At 53.1% G+C, this 27,375-nt stretch overlaps 2 protein-coding genes across 5 annotated transcripts in view; one reads left to right on the forward strand and one right to left on the reverse strand.

The window, feature by feature from the left end:
• Positions 1-17,535, forward strand: part of FARP1 (FERM, ARH/RhoGEF and pleckstrin domain protein 1) — a 296,010-nt gene extending 278,475 nt beyond the window's left edge. For all 3 annotated transcript variants that reach the window (XM_042979513.1, XM_042979519.1, XM_042979509.1), the window contains exons 18-27: positions 572-809; positions 3,792-3,922; positions 8,256-8,324; positions 8,522-8,611; positions 9,247-9,329; positions 9,405-9,517; positions 10,051-10,217; positions 13,871-13,978; positions 14,498-14,649; positions 16,078-17,535. In XM_042979513.1, coding sequence (XP_042835447.1) covers positions 572-809; positions 3,792-3,922; positions 8,256-8,324; positions 8,522-8,611; positions 9,247-9,329; positions 9,405-9,517; positions 10,051-10,217; positions 13,871-13,978; positions 14,498-14,649; positions 16,078-16,159 — 1,233 coding nt within the window. In that variant the 3' untranslated portion in view covers positions 16,160-17,535. The remainder of the gene's footprint in view (positions 1-571; positions 810-3,791; positions 3,923-8,255; positions 8,325-8,521; positions 8,612-9,246; positions 9,330-9,404; positions 9,518-10,050; positions 10,218-13,870; positions 13,979-14,497; positions 14,650-16,077) is intronic.
• Positions 17,536-18,695: 1,160 nt separating this feature from the next.
• The window catches only part of STK24 (serine/threonine kinase 24), a 126,066-nt gene continuing 117,386 nt past the window's right edge, over positions 18,696-27,375 (reverse strand). For both annotated transcript variants that reach the window (XM_042979527.1, XM_007098395.3), the window contains exons 10-11: positions 26,010-26,146; positions 18,696-21,750 (exon numbers count right to left, since the gene is read on the reverse strand). In XM_042979527.1, the coding sequence (XP_042835461.1) occupies positions 21,714-21,750; positions 26,010-26,146 (174 nt within the window). In that variant the 3' untranslated portion in view covers positions 18,696-21,713. The remainder of the gene's footprint in view (positions 21,751-26,009; positions 26,147-27,375) is intronic.

The following is a 27,375-nucleotide window of genomic DNA, read 5'->3' on the forward strand; positions in this document are numbered from 1 at the left end:
GTAGGATTTTTGCTAAAACTGGCTTTTCATAAGGAAGCTCCCAGACCAGTCAAGGAGAAGCCTCAGGAGCCTGCAGAAAACATGGTCAAGTAAAGTATCTTTGTCAGACCCCCCATAGAGTAGGCTCTGTGTCTAATTCTCACCCAGCGCTCCGGAATGGAGCAGGGCAGGTGGCTCATGGCAGATGCTTCCTTACCGAGAAGCAGAAGGGAGGCGTTTAACAGAAATGCGTAGCTGTAACTATATGACACCTATTGAATTGGCCCTGGGCTCTTCTGACATTTAGAAGGAAAGCACAGCCCCCTGAAGGAGCTCCTGTCTATTAATTCCCCTCAGTTTTGCCAGCCTCACCTCTAATATGGCATATACGTCTCCTATGCCAATTAAAACGCATAATGCTTCCCTAGAGGTTTTTTCTTCATCCCGAGAGCCTAACGGAAATAATGAAATCAATAGCGAATGGGAAAGCTCGAAGTAGAATGAAAGGAAGCCACGAAAGGCCAGGGTGATGTTCACTTCTGAGAGTCGGGCCCGGTGGAACGCGTGTGCGCTCGTGTCTCGCCCCCACCAGCAACTGGCGGCTCACCTGTGGAAGCACAGTGAAGCTTTGGAGGCGCTGGAGACGGGCATCAGGAGCTCGCGGCGGCTGGAGAGCCTGTGCAGAGACTTCGAGCTGCAGAAGGTGTGCTACCTGCCGCTCAACACCTTCCTCCTGCGCCCGCTGCACCGGCTCATGCACTACAAGCAGGTCCTGGAGCGCCTGTGCAAGCACCACCCGCCCAGCCACGCAGACTTCAGGGACTGCCGCGGTGAGCGAGGGGCGGGGACTTGCGATCACTGGAGGGGGGGTGGGGCGCGTGCTGCTTTTTAGCACAGGGCCCAGCACTTTCTGTTACCTCTTGGTCTTTCCATAACGGAAGTGATAACGGTCATTAGGACCTCTCTCCTCCTTTGGTCCTGGGTAGTTTAGCGCAAAGAACCCTGGGGAAGGCCCACTTAGAGTCAGCTCCCCCACCCCCACTAGGAAGCATCCCTCTCCCTAGGTGGTTGAAACCTTTGACCCTCCTGGGATCAGCTACGGAAAACAGCCTGTAATAAGTGCTTCAGCTAATTACCGCTGGGCGTCTGTCGTGTGCCAGTCACCTTAAGAAGCACCTCACCTGATTCATTCTCTCTCTCTGTCTCCCCTTGCTCACTTGCTCTCTCTCTCTCTCAAAAACAAAAAGAAGAGCCTCACCTGTATTGACTCATAATTTTCACGACCAGCATACAAAAGGCAGGGGTGAGCTCATTTTACATATAGAGGCTACTGAGACCAGAGAGGTTAAGGAACATGCCCAGAGTCACACAGCTAGAAAGCAAATGACTTGGAACCTAAACCCAGAGCCCACATGCTTGACCATCCTATCCTTCTGTCATGATGATATTACCCACTGTCGCTCACTCAGCCCTGGGCCAGATATCTTACCAATATTAACACCTTGACTCCTTTAATAACCAACAACTCCAACCACAATAAATATTGTTTCCCCACTTTACAGATAAGATACCTGGGCCACTGCTATCTCTCTCTTATTATAAACGCCTCCCATCTGTGTTCTCTTTTTCTAAATGCACCTCTTACTGTTTTGTTTAAAACCTGGGTAACACCAGATTCCCTCGGGCTACCGTCAAAACTTCCTGTTGCCCCTGAACAACATCGAGCACCTGCTGTGTATTGGGCATATGAAAGTGAATGACGCAGATGTGGCCCCCATGCATGGGACCCGCTGGTGGGCACAGAGGGGAAGACACCTGGACAGTGACTGCCCTGTGATTTGACCTGGCCTTCAGGGCTTAGGGGGAGCTCTCTGAGGGAAAGGGTATCTTATCTTTACAGCTAAGGTATAAATAGGAGTTTTCCCAGTTGGGGGGAGGGTGTGCAGTATGAAGCTGGGAACGGCACATACAGAGGTCCAAGGGGAACAGAGACTGTGGGAATACCCCAGAAAGTAGAAGTTCTGTATGGAACTCAGAGGGATAGCAGCAGAACTGAGACTGCCAAAGTAAGCAGACTCAGATCCCGTGGGGTCTCATAAACCCCAGAAGACCGCAGTCATGAGCAAAGGGAAGATAGGAAGGGCTTTAAGGAAGGAAATGGAGACGTGGGCTTGTTGCAGAAAGTCAATCCTTTGGTATGTAGGATATGTAGAGGAATCGTACAGGTTCATTTCTTAAAAGATAACCCCAGAGAAGTTTTGGTGAAATGATGAAGACATTGGCAGTTCACGGAAGGGGAGAGAAATGGCTGGTGACATGGTTTTGGTTTGTCACACATAGGTCGTTAGTCTTTAAGACCATGGTGCTTTGTGCCTCTGCACCTCGGTATAGTCTGTTCCTTCTGCTTGGAGTCGTTACTGCCACTACTCGCCCTCTCCTGGCACAGGGTTCCTCCTCCTAGGAGCCTGGAGGTTGCGCCTGACCCTCGAGGTCGGGTGACCCTCTCCACCCGCCTGCCTTGTCTTATATAGCAGTTGCCAGTTGGCCACACCCAGGTGGGAGGACTTAGAATTGTATGGCTGGATCAGCCAGAAAGGTGAAGGACATCTTTCATTCCACATGTACTGTCCTTGGCTGGCTTGCCCAGCTGGCATTTTACGGAAAATCCCCGGTAAAAAAAAAAAAAAGTCTGTCGTTGACAACTAAATGGAAAAGCATCGGTTACCTAGCTTAAGACCTAAGGTAGCATGGTTGTGAAAAGGCTGGGAGAATATGTTTACTGCTCGTGAGGGATGTAGTGTGTCAAGAGCCATTCTCAAGATGCCTCCCCATGAGCGCTCAGGGACCAGGGTGCCATCTTTTTCCTCTTAGAGCCTCCTCAGTACCCCCCCCCCACCCCCACTAAGCATTCAGTGCCCAGTGACTGTTTATTGGACTAAGCCAGCCAGTAAATGTCTGAAGATTGAGTAAGTCCTGGGTTTTGTCACTACGGCTGGGACAAGCCATTCTGTGATAAGCCGGGAAGAATTTAATTTGCATCCACAGGGAGAAAGCAAGGATCACTTCCCTTCCAATGTTGAAGTGCTGGGGGCGAGGAGGTGTTTAGTGTTCTGAAGACTGGCATTCAGTTGACAAGTATTGCTTGACGAAAATACCTAAATAGCTACTGTGGGTTTACATGTCACCCAAATGTGTCCTAAGGGGACAGGAGCTCCTTTTCCAGATCAGATGCCTCCCAGTGTAGGGAAGACCCTCTCGTGAGTGCAAACTCCAGCTTCCTTTTGCCATCATTCTTCGCAACCGTCTTGGCAAAATGTGATTTCTGCAGAAGGAAGGACTGGGGTGTGCTGGAATGTTAGTTGCCCAGAAGCGTCACACTATCAAGGAGACTCTCTCACAGAAAGATCCCCTGTCTGCCCCAGATTTTTCTGTGGCCTCTCTATCCTCTCTGTCCTTCCCAGGTAACAGGAGGTGGATAGAAACTTGTGCCCTGAGGACAAAATTCTAGTTCGTATTCCACTGCGATCCCCTCTGTGCCAAGTGATTCCAGTGGAAAGACAGCTATCCACCACATAGCCACAAAGGGGCCATTTTCATTTCCAAGATGCTTTGGGGAAACTCAAGCAAATAAATTCATATTGCAAATTTTTATTTGTTAGAGATTTTTATTAGAAATAGCAGTGTTTTCCCCTAGAAGGACAGCCTCTATCTTAGGGCGGCTCCTGGAGGATATCGCCCCCGGAAGTCTGATGGGAAAACAGACCCTCGTCCGCCATTAATGCTGCCATTTCCGGTTCTGTTCCCTTGGTCAGCTGCTCTGGCAGAGGTTACCGAAATGGTGGCACAGCTTCACGGTACGATGATCAAGATGGAGAATTTCCAGAAGCTGCATGAACTCAAGAAAGACTTGATTGGCATCGACAATCTTGTGATTCCGGGAAGGGTAAGTAAGCAAGCTGTTAGAGGTGAAGCCAGAAAGGCAATGTTTAAGTGACTTAAATGTGAACCTTTTGAATACGGGCTCTCCAGTTTAAGATCTCCCCCTTCTGAGTGAAGTGGCTTCCTTCCAGCTGTGAGACAGTTGGGACAACGCCTTGAACATGACGGCGTCACTATCACTCCCCAATTTTGGGTCAGAAGGAGATAAAGCAAGGCTATGACCTCCTTTTTCTCCTTCCTGGTTGATTTGCTAATTTACTTTTTTCCTACTGTATTCTGACAGGATTGGAGACATCTTATTTTACTTTTTTAAAGTTAAGTAAATGAAAACGGAAGCCAAGGAGCAATACTTGTTTAATTTTTTTTTTTTTACATTTATTTATTTTTGAGAGACAGAGCACGAGTCGGGGAGGGGCAGAGAGAAAGGGAGACACAGAATCCAAAGCAGGCTCCAGGCTCTCAGCAGATGTTCAACACAGAGCTCAACGTGGGGCTCAGACCCACAAACCGTGCGATCATGACCTGAGCCGAAGTCAGACACTAAACCGACTGAGGCGCCCAGGCACCCCGAAAAATACTTTTTTAAAACAATCGGGTAGAATGGTGATACAAAGGCAGAGGAAAATTCGTGCACAAAAGCACATAAGTTCCGTATGTATGAAAAGAATTTTTAAAAGATGCAATTTTCTGTGCATAATATGATTTTAATTCAGAATTAAAATAACATTTTAGCCAAAACGTGATCCTAGGAGAGATGCACGTTCACTTAGGCCGTTAACGTTCACCTACCCAGCACCCTTCATGAAACGTAGGCCACCCACAGTGAAGTGGGGCCTCGTGGGGCACACACGCTCCTTCCAGGCCAAGGGGAATGTGAAAACACATAGCAGCCTGCTTTCAGTTCTTTTCCCAGGAAACAATCATTGCCCAGGGATCAAAGATATTAGGGGGTACAACTCATCAACTCTCTCCATGGGATCTTTATCTCTAGGGCTCCCCCATTTCAAAGTTCACATCACCCAGGTTCCAGAGAAAATTTTAGCGTCTTTGATCTGCCTCGTATCTGCCTTAGTCTTCAGACAGGTGCCGTGTCCGGTTTGCCAGGGGCTTTCAGTCTTGTTCGACAGGCAGCTGCCCCGGAGACTTGAAGTCTGTAAGGCAGGGAAGATGAGGGAACCCCGTGTGTGTCTGGGTGTTTCTGCCAGGGAGCCTAATGACAAGACTGACCGGAAAACTGTTTGTGAAAGATTGTCAGAACAGGTGTATGTGGTAAATGCTGGGGGAGGAGGGGGCGGTGAAAGTGGGGATTTATTTCGGCTCTGCTGGTGAGAACATTCTCCCAGGCCTCAGCACACAATGACCACGTTTACCCATCCACCCAGAAGCCTTAGTAAAGGCCACTGGAATCGGTATGATTTTTTTCTTAACTTTGGATGTTCTAAAATATATAGCTGGGGCACCTGGGTGGCTCAGTCGGTTGAGCGTCCGACTTCGGCTCAGGTCATGATCTCACGGTTCGTGGGTTCGAGCCCCATGTCAGGCTCTGAGCTGTCAGTACAGAGCTTGCTTTGGATTCCCTGTCTCCCTCTCTCTGCCCTCCCCTGCTCTCTTTCAAAAGTAAACAATTATTTTAAAAAGTATTTTTTAATAAATAGAGGTCATTATTGCTTATAAAGGTAACCACCTTATTTCCGTATTCTTGTGTTCATCAACCAGCCTCAAGTCAACTCTGAATGAAATGGGAAGGAGGGAGTCACAGGCCTTCAGGGGAACAAGTTCTAAAATGGGGTATCATTCCATGTACCAAAGCTAATTGATTATCATTAATTTAAATTACCAAAGAACCTAAGGGGTGGGGGGGAAGGCTCTGGTTTGTCTATAGGTAGAATTTTAAAAATTGAGATTTGAACGTGAGCACATAATTTTGGAGACGCCCCCTGGGCTACACGCAGTGGCAGTGTGATTCCTAGCTTGGCGTTCGGCGTAATCCTTGCTCACCCTCCTACAGGGGTCAGCCTGAGATTGCACCACGTCCAGGAGGGCAGGCGTTTTCCCTGAGACAGAAATGCCACAGCACTTTGGGCCTGAGTCAGCCCCCCCACCCCATAGAACAATGTGCTGTGGGCCGCCTTCCCGGTAGAGCAGCAGGGACTGGAGGGGTGGGGGTGGGGGGGCTTTGTTTGGTTAAAACTCACAGATGTGGACTGGATTTCCCTCCAGAAGGAAGCAGCTCGCTCTTAAGGACATTAGGGGCCTTTTCCCCCACCCTCTTCTGTGGTTTAAAAAAAATTCTAGGCGCGAGAACTTTTCTGTCTCCAGCCCCAGACACTGACGTCTGAGTCCACAGCCCTTCTGCTCCGTGCCACTGAGGCCTGCCAGACATGCAGACGTGCTCCCTTGTCTTTTTTGCAGTGAGTGTCCCAGGCCACCCTGTGTTCCACACAGGCAACAGCTGAGCTCCCTCAAGATTTGTTGGGAGACACACGTGTTCCAAATGTGCGGCAGGAGAGCAGGTTAGGGCCCCCATCCCGCTCTCACCGCCTTTCGGTGATGAAAGCGGCCCCCAAGACATCATCTCCTCGTATCGCCTTGTTGATGTCCGACAGCATCCATCCCGGGGTCCTGAAGGGATTTATTATGTGTTCCTTTGTTGGTCCCCAAAACACATCCGTTAAATTGTGGGCAGACACGGTCTTTGATCCACATTTCATAAAAAACAGAGCATTGAATCAGGCTGTGCAAAAGTCTATAGGATCAAAATGAGTTGGCCGAGTCCTTGGCTCAGTAGCTGCCGTGAGCACAGAGAAAGCTGCTGGCAGGTGCTCTAGAAATCTGTTGCTAAGTAACAAACTACTCCAGTACTTGGTGGCTGGAAACAACTTTTCAGTATATGTCATGGTTTTGTGAGTCAGCAGTTGGACAGGGTTCAGCCAGGTGATTCTTCTGCTCCCTGTGACATTGACGGGGGTCCCAGATGGGTTAGTCTGGAGGGTTCAAGGCGGACACCTGGCAGGGACCTCTGGAGGCTCAGCTGGGACCGTGCACCACAGAGCCCATCCATGAGAGGCCTTGCTGGCTGACCCTGCGTTCAGCGTGCTCCTTCTTCTATGTGCAGCTCAGGGCTCCGTGAGCAAGTGTTCCCAGGGACAAAGCGTAGGCCACATGTGGTTTTATGACCTAGTCTTGGAAGTCACATACTGTCTGTTCCACGCTCTGTTGGTCAGATCAGTCCCCAGCCCACCCATATCCAAGGGAAGGGGACAGAGACCCCGCCGGAAAAATGTTAACGGACCTGCAGCCACATTTTAGAAGCAACACTATGGAGAAGTTAGGCGGTTCCTTAATAAGTTAGCCATAGAATTTCCCCATGACCCAGCCATTCCGGTCCTCCATGTAGACCCAGAACTGACACGGGTGTTTAAACAAACACTTGAACGTGAATGTCCATCATCCCTCTGGTGAGCCTATAAACACAATGTGATATGTCCATATGACAAAATAGCCCCAGGAAGGAGGGAACTTCTGGTACATACTACAGTGTGGATGGAACTTGAAGACAGGAGAAGTGAATGAAGCCAGACACACAAAAGGTCACATATGACAAGATTCAGTTTACATGAAATATCCAAATAGGCAAATCCATAAAGAAAGAAGACAGATTGGTGGGAGCCAGGCGCTGGGGAAAGGGGAGAGGGAGAGTGACCACTGATCGGGCACGGGGTTTCCTCTTGGGTGATGAAAATTTCCCCACCTAGAGGAGTAGTGGGTATGCTGAGTGCATAAAGGTCACAAATGGTACATTTTATATGTATTTTATCACAATTTAAAAAATAGTTTTGTGGGGTTTTAAGTGCCCCAAATGACGCATGGCCTCCGGGGCTTATTAGTCTTGGGGGGAGGAGTTCCTGACACCCATTTGCTGCTTCTTGTTTGATCCCAGAACACAGTTCACTTGTTTCTAAGAACCAGAGCTGAGTCATGGAGCAGGTTCTCTGTCCCTTACTCTCCTGTGGCTCATCTATCTCCCCAGCCCCCTGCTGCCACTCTGTGGCCTCTGTCCCCTCCCCTCGCAGCTGGAAATCCGGGGCCTGGGGATTAAGGGCAGAGTCCCAGGCTCGCAAGGGGGCCTCTGAGCACTGCTTTCTCTTCGAGTGGAACTGACCGTCGTCCCTGCCTCGTGGGCTCCTGGGAAGCTCAGCACGGCATTCAGTAAACTGTAACCACGACCGCTATAGTTTGCACCGGGACGGGGACCCTGGCACGAGGCAGCCACAGTCTCCGTGTGGACGCAGGTGTGCGTGCTCCCAGCCGAGCCTCGGGGTCTGTTTCGTCCGCAGGAATTCATCCGCCTGGGCAGCCTCAGCAAGCTCTCCGGCAAGGGGCTCCAGCAACGCATGTTTTTCCTGGTGAGTGCTGATGGCCGTTGGTCGGGTCCCCGGGCTGACCCTGGGCCACCTGGGAGGAGGGAGGAGCAGCCTGCGCTGCTCAGACTGGAGCTGCCGAGACCAGGGAGTTGCTGGGGAGGTTCCGAAAACCTGCTCTGGGCACCTGCTGTTTCAGTGCGGCCCGCCCGTCTCATCCGCACTTGTCCTTGCCCCTCTAGTTCAACGACGTCTTGCTGTACACGAGCAGGGGGCTGACGGCCTCGAATCAGTTTAAAGTGCATGGGCAGCTCCCGCTGTACGGCATGACTGTGAGTATGCGCCATGGGCATGAGATCGGGGGCCCCTCCCTGCGGGCTGCAGGCAGTTCTCAGGCCCGATAACGGGAGCAGGAGCCCATAACGTGAGGCAGGCACCTTGGGCCTTGTTCGGGCTCCCCAAGAGGGGCTCAGGACATGGCTCATCCCGCATGCAGGATGCCTGCGTGCATTTCTTCTACAATCAAGTGAGGAAGCGAGCTGACATGGCCATGAGGTCTGAATCTGCCTTTACTTCCTCTTGCCTGGCGCTGGGGGCCCTGAAAGACCATCCTCCCCATCCACATGGAAAGGCGGAGCCCCTGCCCAATCGAGCAGCCACCTGTCTTTCCCCAGACATGTGCCAGTGGACAAGTCTCCATGATCTGTGACCCTTGTTTGGCAGATGCAGACAGAATGCCAGTCTGCCCAGGATTATTTCCCTGGCTTAAACTCTCACTCCCCTCAGTGGTTGGATGAAAGGAAGTTTATGGGCTCAACCAAAAAAACAAAAAAAAACACTTTTGATGTTCCGAATGTGATTTTTTGGACATGGTTCCTCTGAGCTGTAGCCAGTTTAGCGAACGTTTGGAAATGCACCGCGTGTCCCCCTGCCTCTGGCAGTAACATTCTGCACACTCATCCCACAGATAGAGGAAAGCGAAGACGAGTGGGGTGTCCCCCACTGCCTGACCCTGCGGGGCCAGCGACAGTCCCTCGTCGTGGCGGCCAGGTAACTCCTGACCTCTCACCTGCTTCTCCTTCCACCTGCTGTGGTCTGAAGACCTGACGTCTGCCTCTTCTTCAGCTCTAGATCCGAGATGGAAAAGTGGGTCGAGGATATACAAATGGCCATCGACTTGGCAGAGAAAAGCAGTGGCCCCACTCCCGAGTTCCTGGCCAGCAGCCCCCCCGACCACAGTGAGTGAGGAGGGAGAGGCTTCCCTGGTGCCCCCCCAGGCGCGTCACCTCCAGGCACTAGCCTCGGGGGAGTGCGGGGGACAGCTCTGGCTGATGGAGGGAGGGTATCCCGCTGCACTTAAAAATCACCCGACCAGGTGGGCTCCTATCTGTGGTTGACATTTGTGTTTAAAGCTAATAATCAAGGAACTTCCAGTTCCTAAGAGTAAAAAAGCCCCTCAGAACAGTGCGAGGGAGCAGGGAAGTCCTCTCTTCTGGGCCAGCACGGCGGCTCGTGGTCCAGAAGGTCCGCGTGCAGGGAGAGAACCCCAACCCCAGCGCTCAAGTGTGTTAGGGGCTCCCCGGCACGCACACCTGGGGTGGGACCCCGACAAGAGATGGCTGCTAACGTGGCTTCTTCTCTGGGGGCGCACGGGGCTCCCCAGGGGAGTGCCCCTGGCCGTCCAGTCCCACTCAGCACCAGGGAGGGTCCCCAAGGGGTCCTTTCCTGGCCAGCAGACGTCTGAAGCGCTGCCTTTCGCCGCCTCCCACAGAGTCCCCCGATGAGGCCGCGGTGGCCGACCAGGAGTCGGAGGACGACCTGAGCGCGTCGCGCACGTCGCTGGAGCGCCAGGCCCCGCACCGCGGCAACACCATGGTGCATGTGTGCTGGCACCGCAACACCAGCGTGTCCATGGTGGACTTCAGCGTCGCTGTGGAGGTACGGGCCGCCCGCGGTGCTCACTCACTCTCGTTCTCCAGGCCGTCGCTGCGCCATCCCTGCGCCGTCCCTCCTCTCGCAGAGCTGGCTGTGGGGCAGCCACTATCCATGCGCACCGGCGCGTGGACAGAGGCCCCAGCGCGGGCAGGGTGCAGGTGTCGGGAACCCCCCGTCCCCCCAGGCAGGTGTCCAGGGAGGCAGTGGGGTCAGAAAGCTGGTGCCAGCCAGGGCCATGCGGGCCGCGGTTCACGGATGAAACCCTAGGACACAGCACACGGTCCCCTCCGATGCCGGGCTGCTGCCCCCAAACCTGCTTCCGGGGGTGCCATCTAGCAGAGGCGCCGGAGTATCTTGTTAAACCCGAAAACTGAATTCCCAAACGGACCTGGCCCGAGAAAATGTCCCGGGAGGCTGTGGGCCGAGAACGGCGGTTTGTTTTGCTTTTTGAAGCAACAGTGTTGGGAACGTGCCAAACCCTTCTTGATGGCTAGTCTGTGGGGACTGTCTGGGATTGTTCTCCAGAAGTGACCTTCACGGCTCCACAGAGCTGCTTTTGTGGAGTTCCCTGCCACAGAGAGTGTCCTGAAACCCGCGCCTGTCTGAACACATCCTCAAGAGGACACGTCCGAGGCCCAGGCCCTCCTGTTGGCTGGCAGCGGACGTCCCCTCTCCTTTGACCCCACAGGGCCAGACTTGGTCCTCCTGCCCGGCCCCCTCCCCACTGTGGGGCTGGAGAATTCTCCCCGGAGCGGGAAGGAATCGAGTCTGTCCAGCCGGTCCAGGGAAGCAAGCGGAGGTGCGTCACTGAGGGGTGGTCTTTGCGCCACTTTAGACGGACCTCCGCGGGGTGTGGGCAGAACGAAGTGTGGGAGGTTGGTAGGACTGGAGCCCCCTTTTTAAGCCCTAGAGGCACTTAGGCCGCTCAGGCGCAGCAGACACTGGAGTCAGGTGGGTCCCGGACACGTCCTCAAGGCCAGCTCTTCTGGGTGACGGGCCTGCGCAGTCAGTCCCGTGTGCGTCATCAGGTGAGTGTACAGAACCCGGTCAGCAAAGCGGCCCTCAGGCCAGCCCCGCCCACCCTTGGCTATTCGCAGTGCAGGAACTGAGAACGGGGTTGGACGTTTTTAAATGGCTACTACATGTATCTGATTTTGCCTGTCTGATGAGCCTCACTATACACCATCTGGCCCTTTGAGGAAGTCTGGCAGCCGCCACAGCCCCTGGGCGTGTGGGTTTAAGGAGCAGTAATGTGGGCTGAATACTCATGGAATTGGCTGGTCTGTTCCTCTGCAGGTGCCCCCGGCCTCACCACGGGCACATGGCATCAGTTTAGTGTCTGTGATGGGCCCCTTCGGTGCCAGGCACGTGCCGCCCCCCCACCCCCTTCTCCCAGGTCCTCTGATCCCGCTGGGTGATAGGGGCGGGGAGCAGGCAGTTCGTTCCCCTCCTGACGGTTGCTGAGCCCCATGCCCGGAACCTCTTCCCGTCCCATCTCCTGCAGGACCCGTGCAGGTGGAGACGTGTCCTGGGGACAGCTGGGGAAGGCAAGGTGTGCCCCCAGGGTTATGGGCAAGCCAGGAGCATGCGGGATAGGGGTGGTCCACGTAGGAAGGCCAGTGGAGCGTTCTCGTGTCCTAGACTGGAGTTGGCAGGTGCCGGAGGCCTGGGGAGGGGTGGGCAGTCTGGATGCAGGGGAGGACCAGGATGGAAGGGACAGCACTGACGGGGGATCTGTGGGGTGGGGGGGGTGGGGGGGGTCTCTGTGGGCTTGCCGGGCTGCCAGAACGCATTGCCACGGACTGGTTAATGGGAAGTTCGTCCCTCGTGGTGCTGGAAGCTGAGGGAGGCTCCAGCCCCAGGAACGGCCAGAACTCCTTGGGTGTTTCTTGGCTGGTAGATGCATCACCCCTGCCTCCATCCTGCCTGGAGGTCTCCCCGGTGTGTGTTATAAAAAAGACGCCGGTTACCACATCAGGGCCCACCCTACCCCAGTACGACCTCATCTTCACCTTGACATCCACACACACCCTATTTCCAAATCAGGTCATGTCCACAGGTACCAGGGCTTTGGATTTGAACCTATCTTTGCAGGAGAAACAATCCGGTCCGGAATAAAGACTGAGCAGTGATGTGAGCCAGGAAGAGGGCAGAGCAGAGGCCTTTCCTCCACTGGGGATTGGGGGAGTCCAGGAGAGGGGGCCACTGTGAAAGTGAGGAAACGGGGCGTCTGGGTCACGGATGTTGTCCTGCCCGGTAAAGGCAGCAGAAGGGGACTGGCCCACGTTGGAGGCAGACCTGAGTCATCTGCCCCAGTGGGTTCAGCCTCTAGAGAGCAGTGTCAGAGAAAAGGTGGCAGAGTTTCGGGGCCGCGTGACCTGAGGAGACAGACGTGTACCCAAGTGAAGCCACGGGGAGAGGAGTTTGAGTGCAGTTCGTGACCACAGGGGCCACTAGGACAGCGGGGAGCTTTCAGAGAGTCTGAACGTGGCATGTTCCAGAAAGGTGGCCGTGGGAAGTTAGCACCTCCCCGTGGACCTGCCTAGAATTGGGGCAAGGCGTGTACACGTTGCAGGACCGGCGTTAGGAGATCTTCTGGACGCCAACAGCTGGAAGAACTAGGTTCAGTAGAAGGCAGGTACGCTCCCTCCTTGCCTCCGGGTGACGTGTAATCATGTGTGATGCTCCCCAGTTCTGCCTGTAACTCCGAATACCCTGTGTTCTTGTCACTTTCTGCCCATGGCTGGATGGCAGCTGGATAGAGTGATGCGGGGGGGATGGGGAGCTCTATCGGGCACCCTGCTGTTTGCAGTGTCCCCCTCGGGTCAGCTAAGTCCAGGGTGGGCTCTTTCCACCTCCTTTCACCCTGAGTCAGTCTCCCCATCAGACTGTGAGCCACTCGAGGGCAGAGACGTTTACACTTCTCTCTCTTGCTACCGCTGGGGACCTTGCTTATATAGGTCATTTAATGCTTTATAGGAAGAGTACTGGAGGGATAGAATAAAGCAGACTCCAGGTATATTTATAAATTTTTCTTAAATGTAGTAATTTGCCCGTTTGACACACAACTGTGGGACTGTGCCCAGCATCCTTTCCTGCTTTAGTCTCCCCAGTAACGAGCGGCGGGCCTTCTCCACCCGGGCCTCAGAGCTGGAGAGTTCGGGCAGGACGGCCGGCCGCGCAACGCCCCTCCGTACCCATCCATGTACCCATGGTTACTCTTCCTTCAGCTCCAGGGAGTCACAGGCGGCCCCCTGCCAGGACACATTCCACTGCAGGCCAGCGTTCCCGCCAAGGCCACTAGATGGCGCACAAGGCCCGCCAGCACGTCACCCAGGGTGACGGATCCTTTCCCCGTCTCACCGAGGGACAGCAGGGCCAGTGGACGGAGCCTGATGTGCTCCTGCCGTATACCTGTGATGACAACCCCCATGAACACCTGAGGTCACAGCTGGGCGTGGGAAGCAGTGCAAATCAACCCGTAACGGGGGCCAAGAATTAAGGCTCCGAGAATCCACCCGCAGGGAGAACAGCTCTCCCTCAGTCACATTCGGGAAGCCCCGCCCAGGAGTCCCGCGGACCGCGAAGACCTGGCGGCGCGCTGCCGGCAAGGGCGCCCCCCACTCGTGCTCCTTACGTGCGTGCTTGTCTTTCAGAATCAGTTGTCCGGGAACCTGCTGAGAAAATTCAAAAACAGCAACGGGTGGCAGAAGCTGTGGGTGGTGTTCACGAACTTCTGCCTGTTCTTCTACAAGTCCCACCAGGTAAGTACCACATGGGACAGTGGGGACAGTACACCTGCCGGGGGGCCGGCCTTCCTCTGGAAGGGAGAATGATGGGGCCCTTGAGCCACCCGCCCGGGCATGGAGGGAGGGACACGGTGTGTGAGAAGGGGTCTGGCCCTGCGCCGTGGCCCGGAGAGCCTCAGTTCTAACTGGTCTGACCTCCATCTGCAGCAATCCGGCCGAAGCCTGGTTGGTTGAGCGAGGGAGGGGGGAAGACTTCACTGAAGGTTCCTGCATGGCTCGGTCGGTTGGGGGCCCCACCCTGAACTGGGAGATCCTGACTGGAGCCAAAATCATGAGTTCGAGCCCTGCATTGGGCTCTGCACTGACAATACGGAGCCTGCTGGGGATTCTCTATCTGCCTCTCTCAAAATCAGTAAAATGGAAAAAAAAAAAAAAAAGCTTATGAAGGCGCAGGGTCCCACTAGCTGGCCTGCAAGGAAGGCAGTCACTGCTCAGGCCCAAGCACCTGCAGCCCCTTCTGTTGCCTCTGTCCAGGACCATCACCCCCTGGCAAGCCTGCCTCTGCTCGGCTACTCACTCACCATTCCCTCCGAGTCTGAGGACATCCACAAAGACTACGTGTTCAAGCTGCATTTCAAGTCTCACGTGTACTACTTCAGGGCCGAAAGCGAGTACACGTTTGAAAGGTAATGACGCTTCCTTCCGCACAGGCGGCCGCAGGAAAAGGCCACCCTCTCCTGAGCCACGGGGCTTCTCCCACGTGAGCCAAGTGGACGAGGTTTATAGCAGCAGCCACTCCCTGCCCACCGCAGGCCTGGGCATTTACTCACTTCCAAAATGTCCCTGACCTTTGGTGGGGGCAGGGCAGGCCGTCCCCTGTGCCTAACATCATATCCACTTCTGTTTTCATAGAAGCAAGTAAAACTGAGACTTCCCTGGGTAGTAACATCAGTCCTTAGTCTGTACCGTGTCAGGGCCACACATGGTGCGCTTTTAAATATCTAGCGAGCGTGTTGTTTTAGTCTCTGGAGTATTGAGTCAGAATATGCCAGACTGTGCTAGGGCCGGAAGACCACTCGAGGAAAGAAGAAATCCTAATGTTTCTCAGGGTTCCCTTCTTAGACTAACACGTGGTGTAAGGAGGCCCAGGAGCCACAATCCTCAGACTTTTCCCAAAATTTCAGGTAGGAATTCTGGGCCCCCAGGAATGGCATCCTGCCACTTGGGCAGGTGGTGGGGTCCTCGGGCCATAGTCCGGGCAGAGTTAACAGTCACCCGCCCACTTAGGAAGGACGGTCTCTCCTGGCCATGCTGATCACACACGGTGTGTTCCTTCGTCCCCATGGGTTCCATGAGCCCATAGGTTACGACGTTAGTTCAGCGGCAACCACACGGTGGTTGAAAACCCAAGTCAAAGCCTCCCTGTAAGGTACGCTGCTCGAAAAGCAAGCCCAGCGGAGAACTCTTCTCAAATCTGAGCCTGGCCCAGAGAACCTAGACTAGGGGGCTGATCCTAAAAAGACCAGTGATTAGAGACTTTTGAAAGCCCTGCTACCAGTTCTACGGAGGCAGGGCCTCCTCCCCTCAACACTGCCGACCCTGGAGTCCATTCGGCTGTCCAGAGGGGTGGGGGGTCCTGTCCTGTGCATTAGAGGATGCCCAGCAGCATCCCGGCCCCTCCTACTAGAGGCCACTTGCACCCCCTCCTCCGTGACAACCCAAAACACCTCCAGACGCTGTCCACCCGGGTGGTTGAGAGCCGCCAATACACCGCAACTACCCAAACGCATATAACGGGCTGCTCGTCACCGTCCAGGAGGGAGAACAGGAAGCCACCTCACCTCCAACTGCTTCACGTGGAGCGTGCTGCCGCGTCACCTGGGCACTTCCTGTGGTCTACAAAATGAGCGCCCAGGCCGGTGGTCCTCAAACCGTTCCTCAGGAGCACCTAGAGGAACCCTTAGCCTTGCTTCTGTTCACTTGGGTAGCAGGAGTTCATTCAGGAACTCTTCTGCTGGAGTTGCACGTCACATAAGTCACGACGCACTCTGAGTATCGGGACGCTCTTACGAGACCAAGTGACCCTTGACCGTCATTTCGCTTTCTGGTCTTAGGTGGATGGAGGTGATCCGCAGCGCGACCAGCTCGGCTTCCCGCGCCCACATCCTGAGTCACAAAGAATCCCACGTGTACTGATGGCAGGACCCGTTTGCTGGTGTGAGCGGTGGCTGCTTTCCCGGGAGACACTTACTTTCCCTCTGTATTAATGAAGCCTAGTAAAATTAACACCTGTCTGGAAAACAGAAACATGGTTTCACAGCAACTCTCCTCTATCTCCGCAAAACCGTTTTTAACCTTGTCTTTTCAAGCTGTTCGTGTCGTCTGAACGGAACCGTGCTCCCACCTCGGACGCTGGTGGCTCGTCCGTCCTTGTCCTGGTGGGCTCTTTCTAGCTTGTGCCAGTATTAAAACGTTGTCATTGATGTAGTGCCAAATGACGGTTTTTCTTCCACAAACTGCACCTTAAAAGCAGGACAACCACATCCGTTCAACCAAAAAACACAGGGCAAGTGCTCTCCTTTTTCTTAAAAAAGAAAATTCTTTTGACTTATAGGCTGGTGCATTTTAAAAACAAATGGATTTTCCAATGTTTGTGATACATATGGCACAGTCTTAAGCAAAATGAGATCATTTTCCGATTTCGTTTTTTCAATCTTTCTACTTTTATAATAGTAGCAAGTTAGGATTTACTTCGATTAATAAGCAATTTGCAGCACACGAAGTACGTTCCCCTTTGGGGTCTTACGCTCCAAGGAAACGCTGTTCTTGGCACAAGTTGACCAAATTGTTGAAGCGGTTCCTCTTTACAGACCGTAGCGGGTTGTGCTCTGTTCAGAGAAGCAGAAACCGAGCACGACGTCCGCGGTCTCGCTGTGGTGTTTGCTGTTTCATAAGCATGAGAACCCGTATGTCCGTAATCAGGGCCATTTGTGAGATGTGACGTCCGGAGGGTGGGTGCGGCCCCCGTCATACCTGTATCCTGCAACTGTGGTTTGGAATTGCACATTCAATAGTAGTATATATCGTGCCTGTCTTCAGAAAACATTCTTTCCTCCTTTTTATACTCACTGCCCCCCCGCTGCCCGCATGGGGTATCACCAGTAGGACACTGCGCATCCTCGACAGACCGCACAGGGGACACGGCTGGCGCCCACGAGGCAGAGTCCGTGTGCCTGTTCTCCGTGGAGGGCGGGGGGCTGCTATCCCCTAGTTAAACCCTTTCTGACACAGTCCAGAGGGGGCGACCGATCCAACCAGTATCTCCCAGTGCCCGCACCACAGCTGGGAAAGCCCCTTACCTAAGAAACACAGGATGACGCGACGCGGGGGAGCCGTGACTGGCGTGCGTGGCAACGGCGATGTGCAAATCAATGTGCAAATGGACCAGTAGCCCGAGACATGTTAATCATTTGCCTTACGACATGTACCAGATGGTTTTAAGTACTAACAAAAGGGAATAAAAATACCTCACGCCACAATCCAGCATATTGAAGTTTTAAGGCAAAACATAACCAACCTCGTCCGGTCTTTCTTTTCGCCTAAGGTGGGCGGGTTGCAGGGAGGGAGCCGTCGAGGCGCGGACGTGGCCGGTCCCGCAGGGGTGGGTGCGAAACAGACACACAGAGCGTGCGGGAATCTTGGTCTGTGACCGTCTGTCTGTGGCCGCCAAACTGGGGGGACAGAACCTCGCGAGGAGCCGGTCCATGGCTATAAAAGGACTAGAACCCAAGGGATGGAAGCAAAGGGGACAGAGGGGCTGGCTTCCACTTCCTTTGTGACAAGCGGCCCCCTGGAGACCAGCTGTTTCTCCCACACCCCAGGGGTAGGACCAACTCCCTGGGAAGGTGAAGCCGTCACCAGGCAGCCGACAGGGCACAGGCAAGATCAGGAAAATGCTCTCTGTAGCAATCACCCGTCACTAAACCCTACGGGGCGTGAGGATGAGGTGGTCTAGTTCAGAGTCTCCGAGCGAAGAGCCCAAACCGTGTCCGTGGTACAACTGGTTCCGTCAGCACCTCTCTGTCCCCATGACATCAAAGCAAACGTTAGGTCCAAGTCACGTGGGCAAGTGAGACCGCTCCCAAGCTGCCGGGAACATATGGGGAGTTCCAGAGACAAACTGTACCTGAGTCCAGCCTGTAACAAAAACTGGCCTACAAACGGGAACGTAGGGGCACCTGGGTGGCTCAGTCGGCTGAGTATCTGACGTCAGCTCAGGTCACCATCTGGCGGTTCACGAGGTCGAGCCCCACAGGGCTTGCTGCCGTCAGCTTCAAAGCCTCTGTCTGCCCCCGCTTGTGTTTTCTCTCAAAGGTAAAAAAAAAAAAAAATATTAAAAAACAAATGTATCTCACGGTTCTGGAGGCAGGAAAGCGGAAGATCAGGGCGCCGGCAGATCCGGTGTCTGGCGAGAGCCTGCATGGTTCACGGCCAGCTGTCTTCTCGCTGTGTCCTCGCAGGGCAAGGGGGGGGCGGATCTCTCTTGGAAAGTCCCTAATCCCATCATGGGGGTTCCACCCTCATGACCTAACTCCCTCCCAAAGGCCCCACCTCCAAATACCATCGGCGGGGGGGGGGGGGGGGGGGGGGAGGCGGGACTAGGGCTTTAACATAAATTCTGGGGGAGCCATTCAGCCTGTCCCCTCTACACACACGAGACCGAGTTACACAATTAATTTTCTGTGAACTTTATTGACCCTTGCGGGATACAGTACCTGTGCTTAACATGCCCTGCAGTACTCTCCCCGTTTATTGCCATGTTTTATAGCAGAAATATAGAAGCCATATTTTTTTAAGGAAATATAAAAATGTTTATAAACGGACCACGTTTTGCCAAAAGCAAGGTACAAATGCCACATGAAGAACGAACTAGACACTTCACAAGACTAACTGGACAACAAAACTGTTGGATTCAGGTGTGTGGCATGTGGTTACATCGAGATAGTCGCGGCTACCTTGCTTATTAGCGCGGCCAGCAGGGACGCAGAAAAGACGATTTCGAGAAGGCGTAAAAACCCAGCCGGACACAGCCCACTGCCTGTTTCCAAAAGGCAGCCGCTGGGTTCCACGCAGGCCTCTCACACGCTAGGCGCGCCGCAACCGTCTACAGTCTGTAAGTGGACAAGCTGTGGCCACAGGGCCTTGGCATCAACAGGCCTCCAAGAGCTAGCAAATCCATCCTGGACGCTGGGCTCGAGGGTCTAATGGGCAGCAGAGGTGATGTTGTCTGAGCCGGGTTCCACTGTAGCTCCGGTCCCTGGTCCTACAAAGACTTAAGTGGCTCCGCCAGCGCCGGCCTCCCCCGGTCACGAGGCCCTTGAGGGGGCACAGGTCCCACATGCCCTCAGAGGCACAGACCTCAGCTTGTGTGTGCACAGAAAGCAGCCAGCCAGAACGTGGGGAAGAGAGCCACTTTTCACACCCTCCCAAACCCCATCTCCCCCCAGAAGCTCAATCAACATAAGACACTCACTTAAGGTCTAAAAGACTAATCTTTGCCTGGGAGACGGCTCGGTGTGTTACGGTCTAGCGACTGGAACACGTGCTGACCCTTCACACCGATTCGCTTCCCTGGAATAATCCAGTCTCCCAGTCAGCAGGACCACCGCTTCCATCTGAGACTGGCTTTGCATGTGATCTTGAGGTCACTGTCCACCTGCAAAGTGAACTCTAAATCAGAAAGCTGCCGTCTGCACCGGCTGGCTGACAATCAGACAAGCCGCCCACTCCAGGGGAACACTGCTTCGCTTCTTTGAGCGATTCTCCCGCAGTGGACAAAACGGATCTTTGGCTTATGCCTCACATAGGGAAACAAACCGTTTGCTCGTACAAAACATTCTGCTGAAACACGGAATGAAACATTCTCAAGTTCCGTCACCCAAGTTAATATTCCTGATGCAGAAACCCACACAGAGAGTCAGCAATTCATTCAGTTCTATTTCCCCCCACCAAAATGCATCCCTCGTAGAAACCAATCATTCCATTCCTAATTAAGAAATCATGATTTAATTTTAGACTCTGAAATCTACACTCCATCAGCACATCTAGACAAGCAGCACATGCCCAAACGTTTCCGGCCCAGGGCCTCTGCTCTCCCCTGGGACTTCCAGGCCGCTGTGTCGGCACCTGCCAGACTTTCCAACCCAAAGTTTAGCCAGTACCTTCCTTGCTCCCAAAATCCTGTGTCTTCCCCTTCGAGAACTGCTACGCCAGCAAGAGAGGACAACGATTTGTATCAACAAACGCAGAACAGTGCCACGTGCACCTGGTCAAGTATTACTGCAGGAACTCGATGTCCCATCCCAGAGACCCAGAAATTTTTCCTCCTGCCTCCCACCTTGGCAAAGCCAGGTCCTGCCACAAGCCCAGAAAAATACGGACCCCTCCGGCTGACAAAGAGCAGACCCGGGCTCCTTGAAGAAAAGAAAACCCTTAAGGTCCCTGGGAAGAGAGAGCCATTTGACAACGAGCAATATTTAGCTCTACCTTCTCAATGACCAATCTTTTCTGAACGGTGCAGAGGGAGCAGACCTGGACATGCGGCAGGTTCACGGTGGGCTCTTCTTTCTGGAAGTGCTGAAGTGTCTCACCCTCTTCACACACACTCACGCACACACACTCACACACCTCCACGACAGGTGCACTGCCCTCTGAAGAGTCACGTTTCAAGAGTCACACTGCAGAACAAGTGCGTTATAAAATTTATTCGTGTAAGCATTCAGACACTTGTAGGTGGGCAGGATGATACGCGGGTTTCACAAGGAGCGACAGGAGATCCTACCAGAAAGGACGGTGCAGCGGGCGCGGGGCTGGCAGTGGCACAATTTCAAACAAATGTTAAGACGAGAGCACTTCATCGGGGAGCAACTTAAAATAATTAAAGCTTCATGAGGCCAGATATGTTCCGATTTAAAACACTAAGAAATAGTACCATCAAATGAAAGGAAATCAACCTCTACGGGGACCAAGAGGGCTGTCGGGCAGACAAGAGGGCGGTGTGCGTGTGTGGAGGTACAAAGAGTGTTCGCAGGAGGGGTGCTTATTATCATTAATGGCAAACCCTGCAGATACAAAAGAAAACCCAAATCACTGATCACATAATTCAAAATTTACATGTAATAAAGGCAAGGCAAGAGACTCGAGTTACGGCCTGTCAAATATTTACTCCACTGACATTATCTACAGAAGCACTCGGCCAATTTGTACACGGTGACTCCTGACACACGCCAGAAGGGTTTCCGTAAAAACGACACTATATACAATCTGTACACTGACCCACCAGAGCGATTCCCCATCTCCCGGGGAGGGGAGTGATCAACTTAAAGCAGGATACCTGAGGTTTCATTTCGGATGTGGCCTTATCGTGATCCCACATATACATTTCAGGGCCTGTTTTTGTTTTTAAAGACACTTTCCTTGATATGTGCACACTGGCTAAAATTAAAAACAAGAACCATAAAATAAAATGATCGCTTGAAGGAGCCGACCTGACCCACCCCCCCAGAGACTTCACGCGGTGCAGGCCGGGAGAAAGGGCGGCGCGGGGCCCCGGGACGGGCAGCTCGGGGTGGGGGGACGGCCCCCGGATGGCGCACCACTGCAGCCGAGTCAGCAAAGGCTCTCGTTGACTTTGTACGAGGAGGATGAAGAGGAAAAAAAGAAAAACAAAACCCCAAATGCCAAAGGAATTTCAGTGGGATGAAGTTCCTCCACCACTTAGAGAATATCTAGAGGGGGAGAAAAAAAAAAAGAGAAACAGAAGTGAATGTCATTTCTGTAACCTCCGTGCAAAAATCCAAACCACCACCCAAATCCTACTTTTGCTGGGCAAGCCCAAGTCATAAAAAAAATTAGGCAAATATCAGCGGGTTAATCACTAAACAATGCATAAAAACTAAGAAAACTGTGATTTCGACACAACTTTTCACAGGTTAAATTCAGTCCATGGAAGAACTGAAAGTCTATAACGGAAAGTGAGAACACGTTTGGTCTCTTCAGGAAAGAATTGAAGAACAGAACAATAAATGGCGTGGCTTCGCTTACAGTCCATTTTTTAAAATTAAGGAATCAGTAAAACCCAAACACATACACATGGCTAGATTACAGATGGGCACAAGAAAACCCATTTTGGCCACAAAAATATCGATGCTCGTTCACGTAATCCACTTCCTAGAACTGTTTCAGAAATGGAGTCCAAAGAAGGAGCCGTATATTTTGCACAAAGTTGCCTCTTAGATTTTTTGTAATTGTAAAACAGGGAACAACTTTGATGTCCAACTGTAGAGAAATGGTTAGACAGACTAACCAAATTTTTAAACTGATTAAAAATTGTAATTATAGGGGTGCCTGGGTGGCTCAGTCGGTTAAGCATGCAACTTCGGCTCAAGTCATGATCTCGTAGTTCATGGGTTCGGGCCCCGCGTTGGGCTCTGACAGCTCAGAGCCTGGAACCTGCTTCGGATTCTGTGTCTCCCTCTCTCTCTGCCCCTTCCCTGCTCTCTCTCTCTAAAATAAACATTAAAAACACTTTTTTAAATTAAAAAAATTGTAATTACATTTAGCAACATGAGAAATACGCACAAATTAATATGTACATAAAATTATACAGGCAGTACACATGTATAGTTTCACATGCACAATTTATTCTAAATACTATAGAACATCAAAAACTTATATGTGCACTAATTTGGAGACATGTAAAAAGTTGGGTAAATTTATGATCTGTATAGAACAATGGAAGCCAATGAACAAAACTGATATTCCTAACTGGGCTGCACTGGTGGGGTCATGGCACTTTCTTCTGGTTTCTGTTAGTTCTGCAGTACTATCTTGCTCTGGAATAAAAACAAAAAAGGAGCGGGGTCCTCTTATGGCCAAGATCCCCTCGGCTACCTCAAAACAGAGCCCAAGTCACAGGAGAGGGCTGAGGACCTGTTCAATGGAGAGAATGTCAAACATTCCAACCTCTGGCTCCTCTTTTAAGGCATTAAAATACTTGGCACCCTCCCAGAGAAAGGATCACGGAAGATCTTCTTGAAAAGCAGGCTCCAGCCACAGATCCTAAAACTCATTTTCCAAGAAATATAAATGCCTAAGCCATGGGAGGAGTTGATGCCATGCAAAAAGAGCCACGCATTAATTCAAATTAAGACACAGAAGTCTCTGAAATGCTTTAGACAAAAATCGTTTATTTTTTCTGAGGTGATCCACTGAGGGACCGCCTTTATGGAGCTAAACGGGAACGAGGCAGCAGCAGTGGCCACTGTGGCATGGTGGCATCTGGGTGGGGAACACAAGCAAGAGCTCGGGGAGCCTCCAAAGAGTGAATGGACAGCACCTGCTAAAAAGCCTGTGGGGACCCAGCTAAGGGCCCCCCAGGAGCAGGGTCCTCTGCTGGTTGCAGAGGAGAGTGTATCTGCACATGACAAAGGAAAGGAAAACAAGACAGAATGGTCTGGAGGCCAGAAGAAAGAACGTGGACTAGTGTTTGGAGAGTACAAATTTATTTTTTTTTTAATTTTTTTTTTTAACATTTATTTATTTTTGAGACAGAGAGACACAGCATGAACGGGGGAGGGTCAGAGAGAGAGGGAGACACAGAATCCGAAACAGGCTCCAGGCTCTGAGCTGACAGCACAGAGCCCGACGCGGGGCTTGAACTCACAAAACTACGAGATCATGACCTGAGCCGAAGTCGGACGCTCAACCGACTGAGCCACCCAGGCGCCCCGCGAGTACAAATTTAAACGTGATGTGGACAGCGGCAATCACATCTGACTTACAGATGCTCGACGCTCACACCAGTGGCGGCCGAGACCCCAAAATGTGGCCAGTTCACACTGAGACGTGCTGTGAAGCGTAAAACACACCGGACTGCAAAGACCTGGTAAAAAGCAGGTGCGAAACGCCTCCCCGGTAACAGTGTGCACCAACCACGTGTGGATGATGAAAAGATGTGGCAAGCAGTGGGTTAAAAAATCTATTATTACAACTAACTTTACCTGTTCCACTCTTCCGGTTTTCTCATGAGGTAACTAGAAAACCTGAAGCTCTGTGCGTGGCTCACACTGTCTACTGGAGAGCACGGGTGGAGATCCCCTGGGTCCACAGTGCCAAGGAGGGAGCAGAGAGATCAACAAAAATGCACAGGCCACACCCCCGTGCCCCGGAACCTCGGGAAAGCGGGTCATGTGCGGGCATCCCTGCTAACCATCTCAGGCAGTTTGAGACAACGTGGAAAAGAGTCCTAAAAGGGACACTAGGAAAGCAGCAAACCAAACCAAGACCACGCACAGAACCACCAGAACCAGCCACGTGATTGTAGGGCTCCTTTTAACAGGAATTTTCGAAACACAGCTAGAATGGGGAGCGAAGGGAGTCCAAACTGCTCCGAGAAATGAGAAAAGTGGCCATTAAGTTATTATGAAGGAACAGGGGGCAGCCAAGGAGCTGAGAAGGATCGTCTCACGACCAACAGCCGGTGAGCCCTCTAACAATGCCACACGACCGTCCCTGCACGTGCACGCGGGACGGCACACGCAGACCTGTCAGCCCCTGTGCGGGTGAGCGGACGGGTGACTGCAGCTCTCTCTTCCTTTATGCCTCAGATTTGTTCCTGTCAACAGTGGGGAGGGGGGTAAACCCGAAAGCGTAACAGAGTCCTTCCAGCCTCAGAATAGGCGGCGGCCACGTAAACGGGCCTCATTCTCCAGCAGCCCTCGAGCACCGGCTGGGAAGGCCAGACACCTTCTACAAAGGAGCCTGTGGCCGCGGGGACAAACCTGCAGGGAGGAGCGAGGCCGGGACCCTACGTCCCCCTTCACCAGGGCTCAGCCCCTGCCAGAGGGCAGCCCCTTCGGCCATCACTTCCAAGTGGCAAAAGGAACCCAACGTGCCAACTTCTTTATGTGTTGTCAAGGCAGCCTCTCTGGAAAGAGCTGAAATGTTCCTCACTGTCACTGAGGCTCGGCCTTGCTCTGGAAGGGGATCGGGAGCCTGGACAATTCACAATTCACCTGGAAGGTATTTTTTGTTTTCTTTTTTAAATTTTTTAAATGTTTATTTTTGAAAGCGAGCGACCGATTGCAAGTGGGGGAGGGGCAGAGGAGGGGGGGCAGAGGATCCGAAGTAGGCTCTGCACTGACAGCAGAGAGCCCGATGTGGGGGCTCGAACCCACGAGCCATGAGATCATGACCTGAGCCAAAGTCAGACGCTTAAGCAACTGAGCCACCCAGGTGTCCCAAGGAGGTGAATTTCAAAGCCATGACGTGGCTGGCTTTTGGGAAAGTGGCAAAGGTTTGGGGGTGCAGAGCAGAGCCTGGGTCACACCACACCTCTCCACTCTCTCCAACCCCCCCAAATGACTGCCCTTCCGTGGGAGTGACATTGAAGCGACCTTCACAAGGAGGCTATCGCAAGTCTGAGAGTGGGTGGGGAAGCCCAGGCCGTCCCCCCTACCCCCACCCCAGGGCCACAGGCAGGGCAGACCACACCTGCCGACACAGCAGGGCTCCCGGGCACCAGGGGGGGTAGAAGTGGCCTAGGCACCCGAGGAAGCGAACACGCCCATGTCCTAACTCACCGAGCCCCAACTTCTGGCACCGTGGGCCTGACTTTGAAAGCAGAAAACCAAGCGCGTTACAAACACGTGGGTAAGGAGCACACCTCTCCGGCGGAGGGTCAGGCTGCCTCACTAGGAGCAGACAGGGGCCTTTTAAAGGCACTGGGCATTTACGTGGTAAGAGCTACAGTCTCACAAAGTCTGTGGTCCTTCCAGATTCCTATCATTCTTTTACAGTGATTGAGTTCTAGAACTCAGAACATTCTGAAACTTGATTCTGTTTCAACCGTGTGGCAGGAAGCTAACAGCACCCGACCGGGAACGAAGCGCCCCAGGGACAGAGAGCGCTGACCAGCAGTCCCTTGGAAGGGCAGAGAGAGCCACGGGGCAGACACGGCAGGGCCCTCCTCCCTGGACACAGTTACCTCTGCAGCCGCTGGACGAGCTGGGCCACCATGGTGTCTGAGATCCCAGGGCAGGCCTCTTCCGCCAGGTAGATGGCCCCACGCAGTTCCTCTATGGGCCCCGTGTTCCCGCCACACGACTGGCTCTTCTCCTTCAACTGGAAACACACAAACACGAAGAGCAGCATGACCCACATGGGCACGGGGATTGCCGAGTGCCTCCTATACAGGGTTACACGATGTGCCAGCCCAGACCGCTGCCCACTTCTGTTCCTTTCCAGGAACAGCTCCGTGACAGCACTCTGTACAGGAAGGGCAGGAGTCAGACCTACGTCACCACCTCTGCTAGCGAGGAACAGAGACAGCTAGCCTTCTGTGCATCTTTTCAAGATCTGATCGAGGCATCCGTCCCTCTGCTCGTTCCACTCCGACCTTAATCTCTACCAGAAAAGCAATCCCGAGGTCGCTCAGCTCTGGCTTCCACAGCAAAGCTGCAGCGTGCACTGTGGCTTAGATCCTGGTGGTAAGGAGCTGGCTCTGAAGGCTCCAGCAAATGGCCTTTCTGGACCCAGGGGTTATCAAAACATTCTCTTTCGTGCAACCAACTGGCACCCCTAAGTTCTGGGAAGCTGGCGTCCCTATCGGCCCCTCTGCCCCCATAAGAAATCACGACGGTGTCCTCAGCACCGCCTCACGTGAGGCTGATGACTCGTAAGCCCTCTCTGGGATGGATGCGACCAAGACGTGCCCCGTGACAAGGAAAGCTGTTCCAGCAACAGGCAGCAGGTGCACGGCTGAGCCTCTCCAAACAAGAGCCCCCTCCTCGATTTCACCTTTAGGAAATCATTCACCTTTAGTTTCGGCTTTCAAGCTGCTGGGAACACATCACTCCCGGCACCAACCCCATCCTGACCACACTTCCCCCTTCCGCCGGCTGAAGGGACACACGAGGGAACCGGAAGCCGTGGCGTTGGAGGGGCCGCGGGAGGGGGTTCGCTCGCTGGGCTCCTGCTGGTCACAGACTGTAGTGCGGCAGACCGGGAGGTGGCCACCTGTGTCTGTCTAGGACTCCCCATCACTTAACAACCACAGAGAACAGCATTTACAAGTCCTGAGTGTGTAACCTCTGCCTTCCCCTGTTTCCCATTCGGTTTTCCTCCCTTGCTTGATCAGCCCACGACCGGAGTGAGCCACCTGCACCCACTGATGTCAGGAACACGTGCATCCGCAGACACGGGGTTGAGGAGTTTTGGAGTATGATGTAAAATGACACACACTGAACACTTCAAACATGTGGTTACCAAGTACTACTGATAAAAACAAAGAAGAGATACCTGGGACTTTACCTTCAGGCTAGCAGGAAAAAAAATCAAAATCAAAGCAGTAT

The sequence above is a fragment of the Panthera tigris genome, chromosome A1, assembly GCF_018350195.1.
Source record: "Panthera tigris isolate Pti1 chromosome A1, P.tigris_Pti1_mat1.1, whole genome shotgun sequence".
NCBI lineage: Eukaryota > Metazoa > Chordata > Mammalia > Carnivora > Felidae > Panthera > Panthera tigris.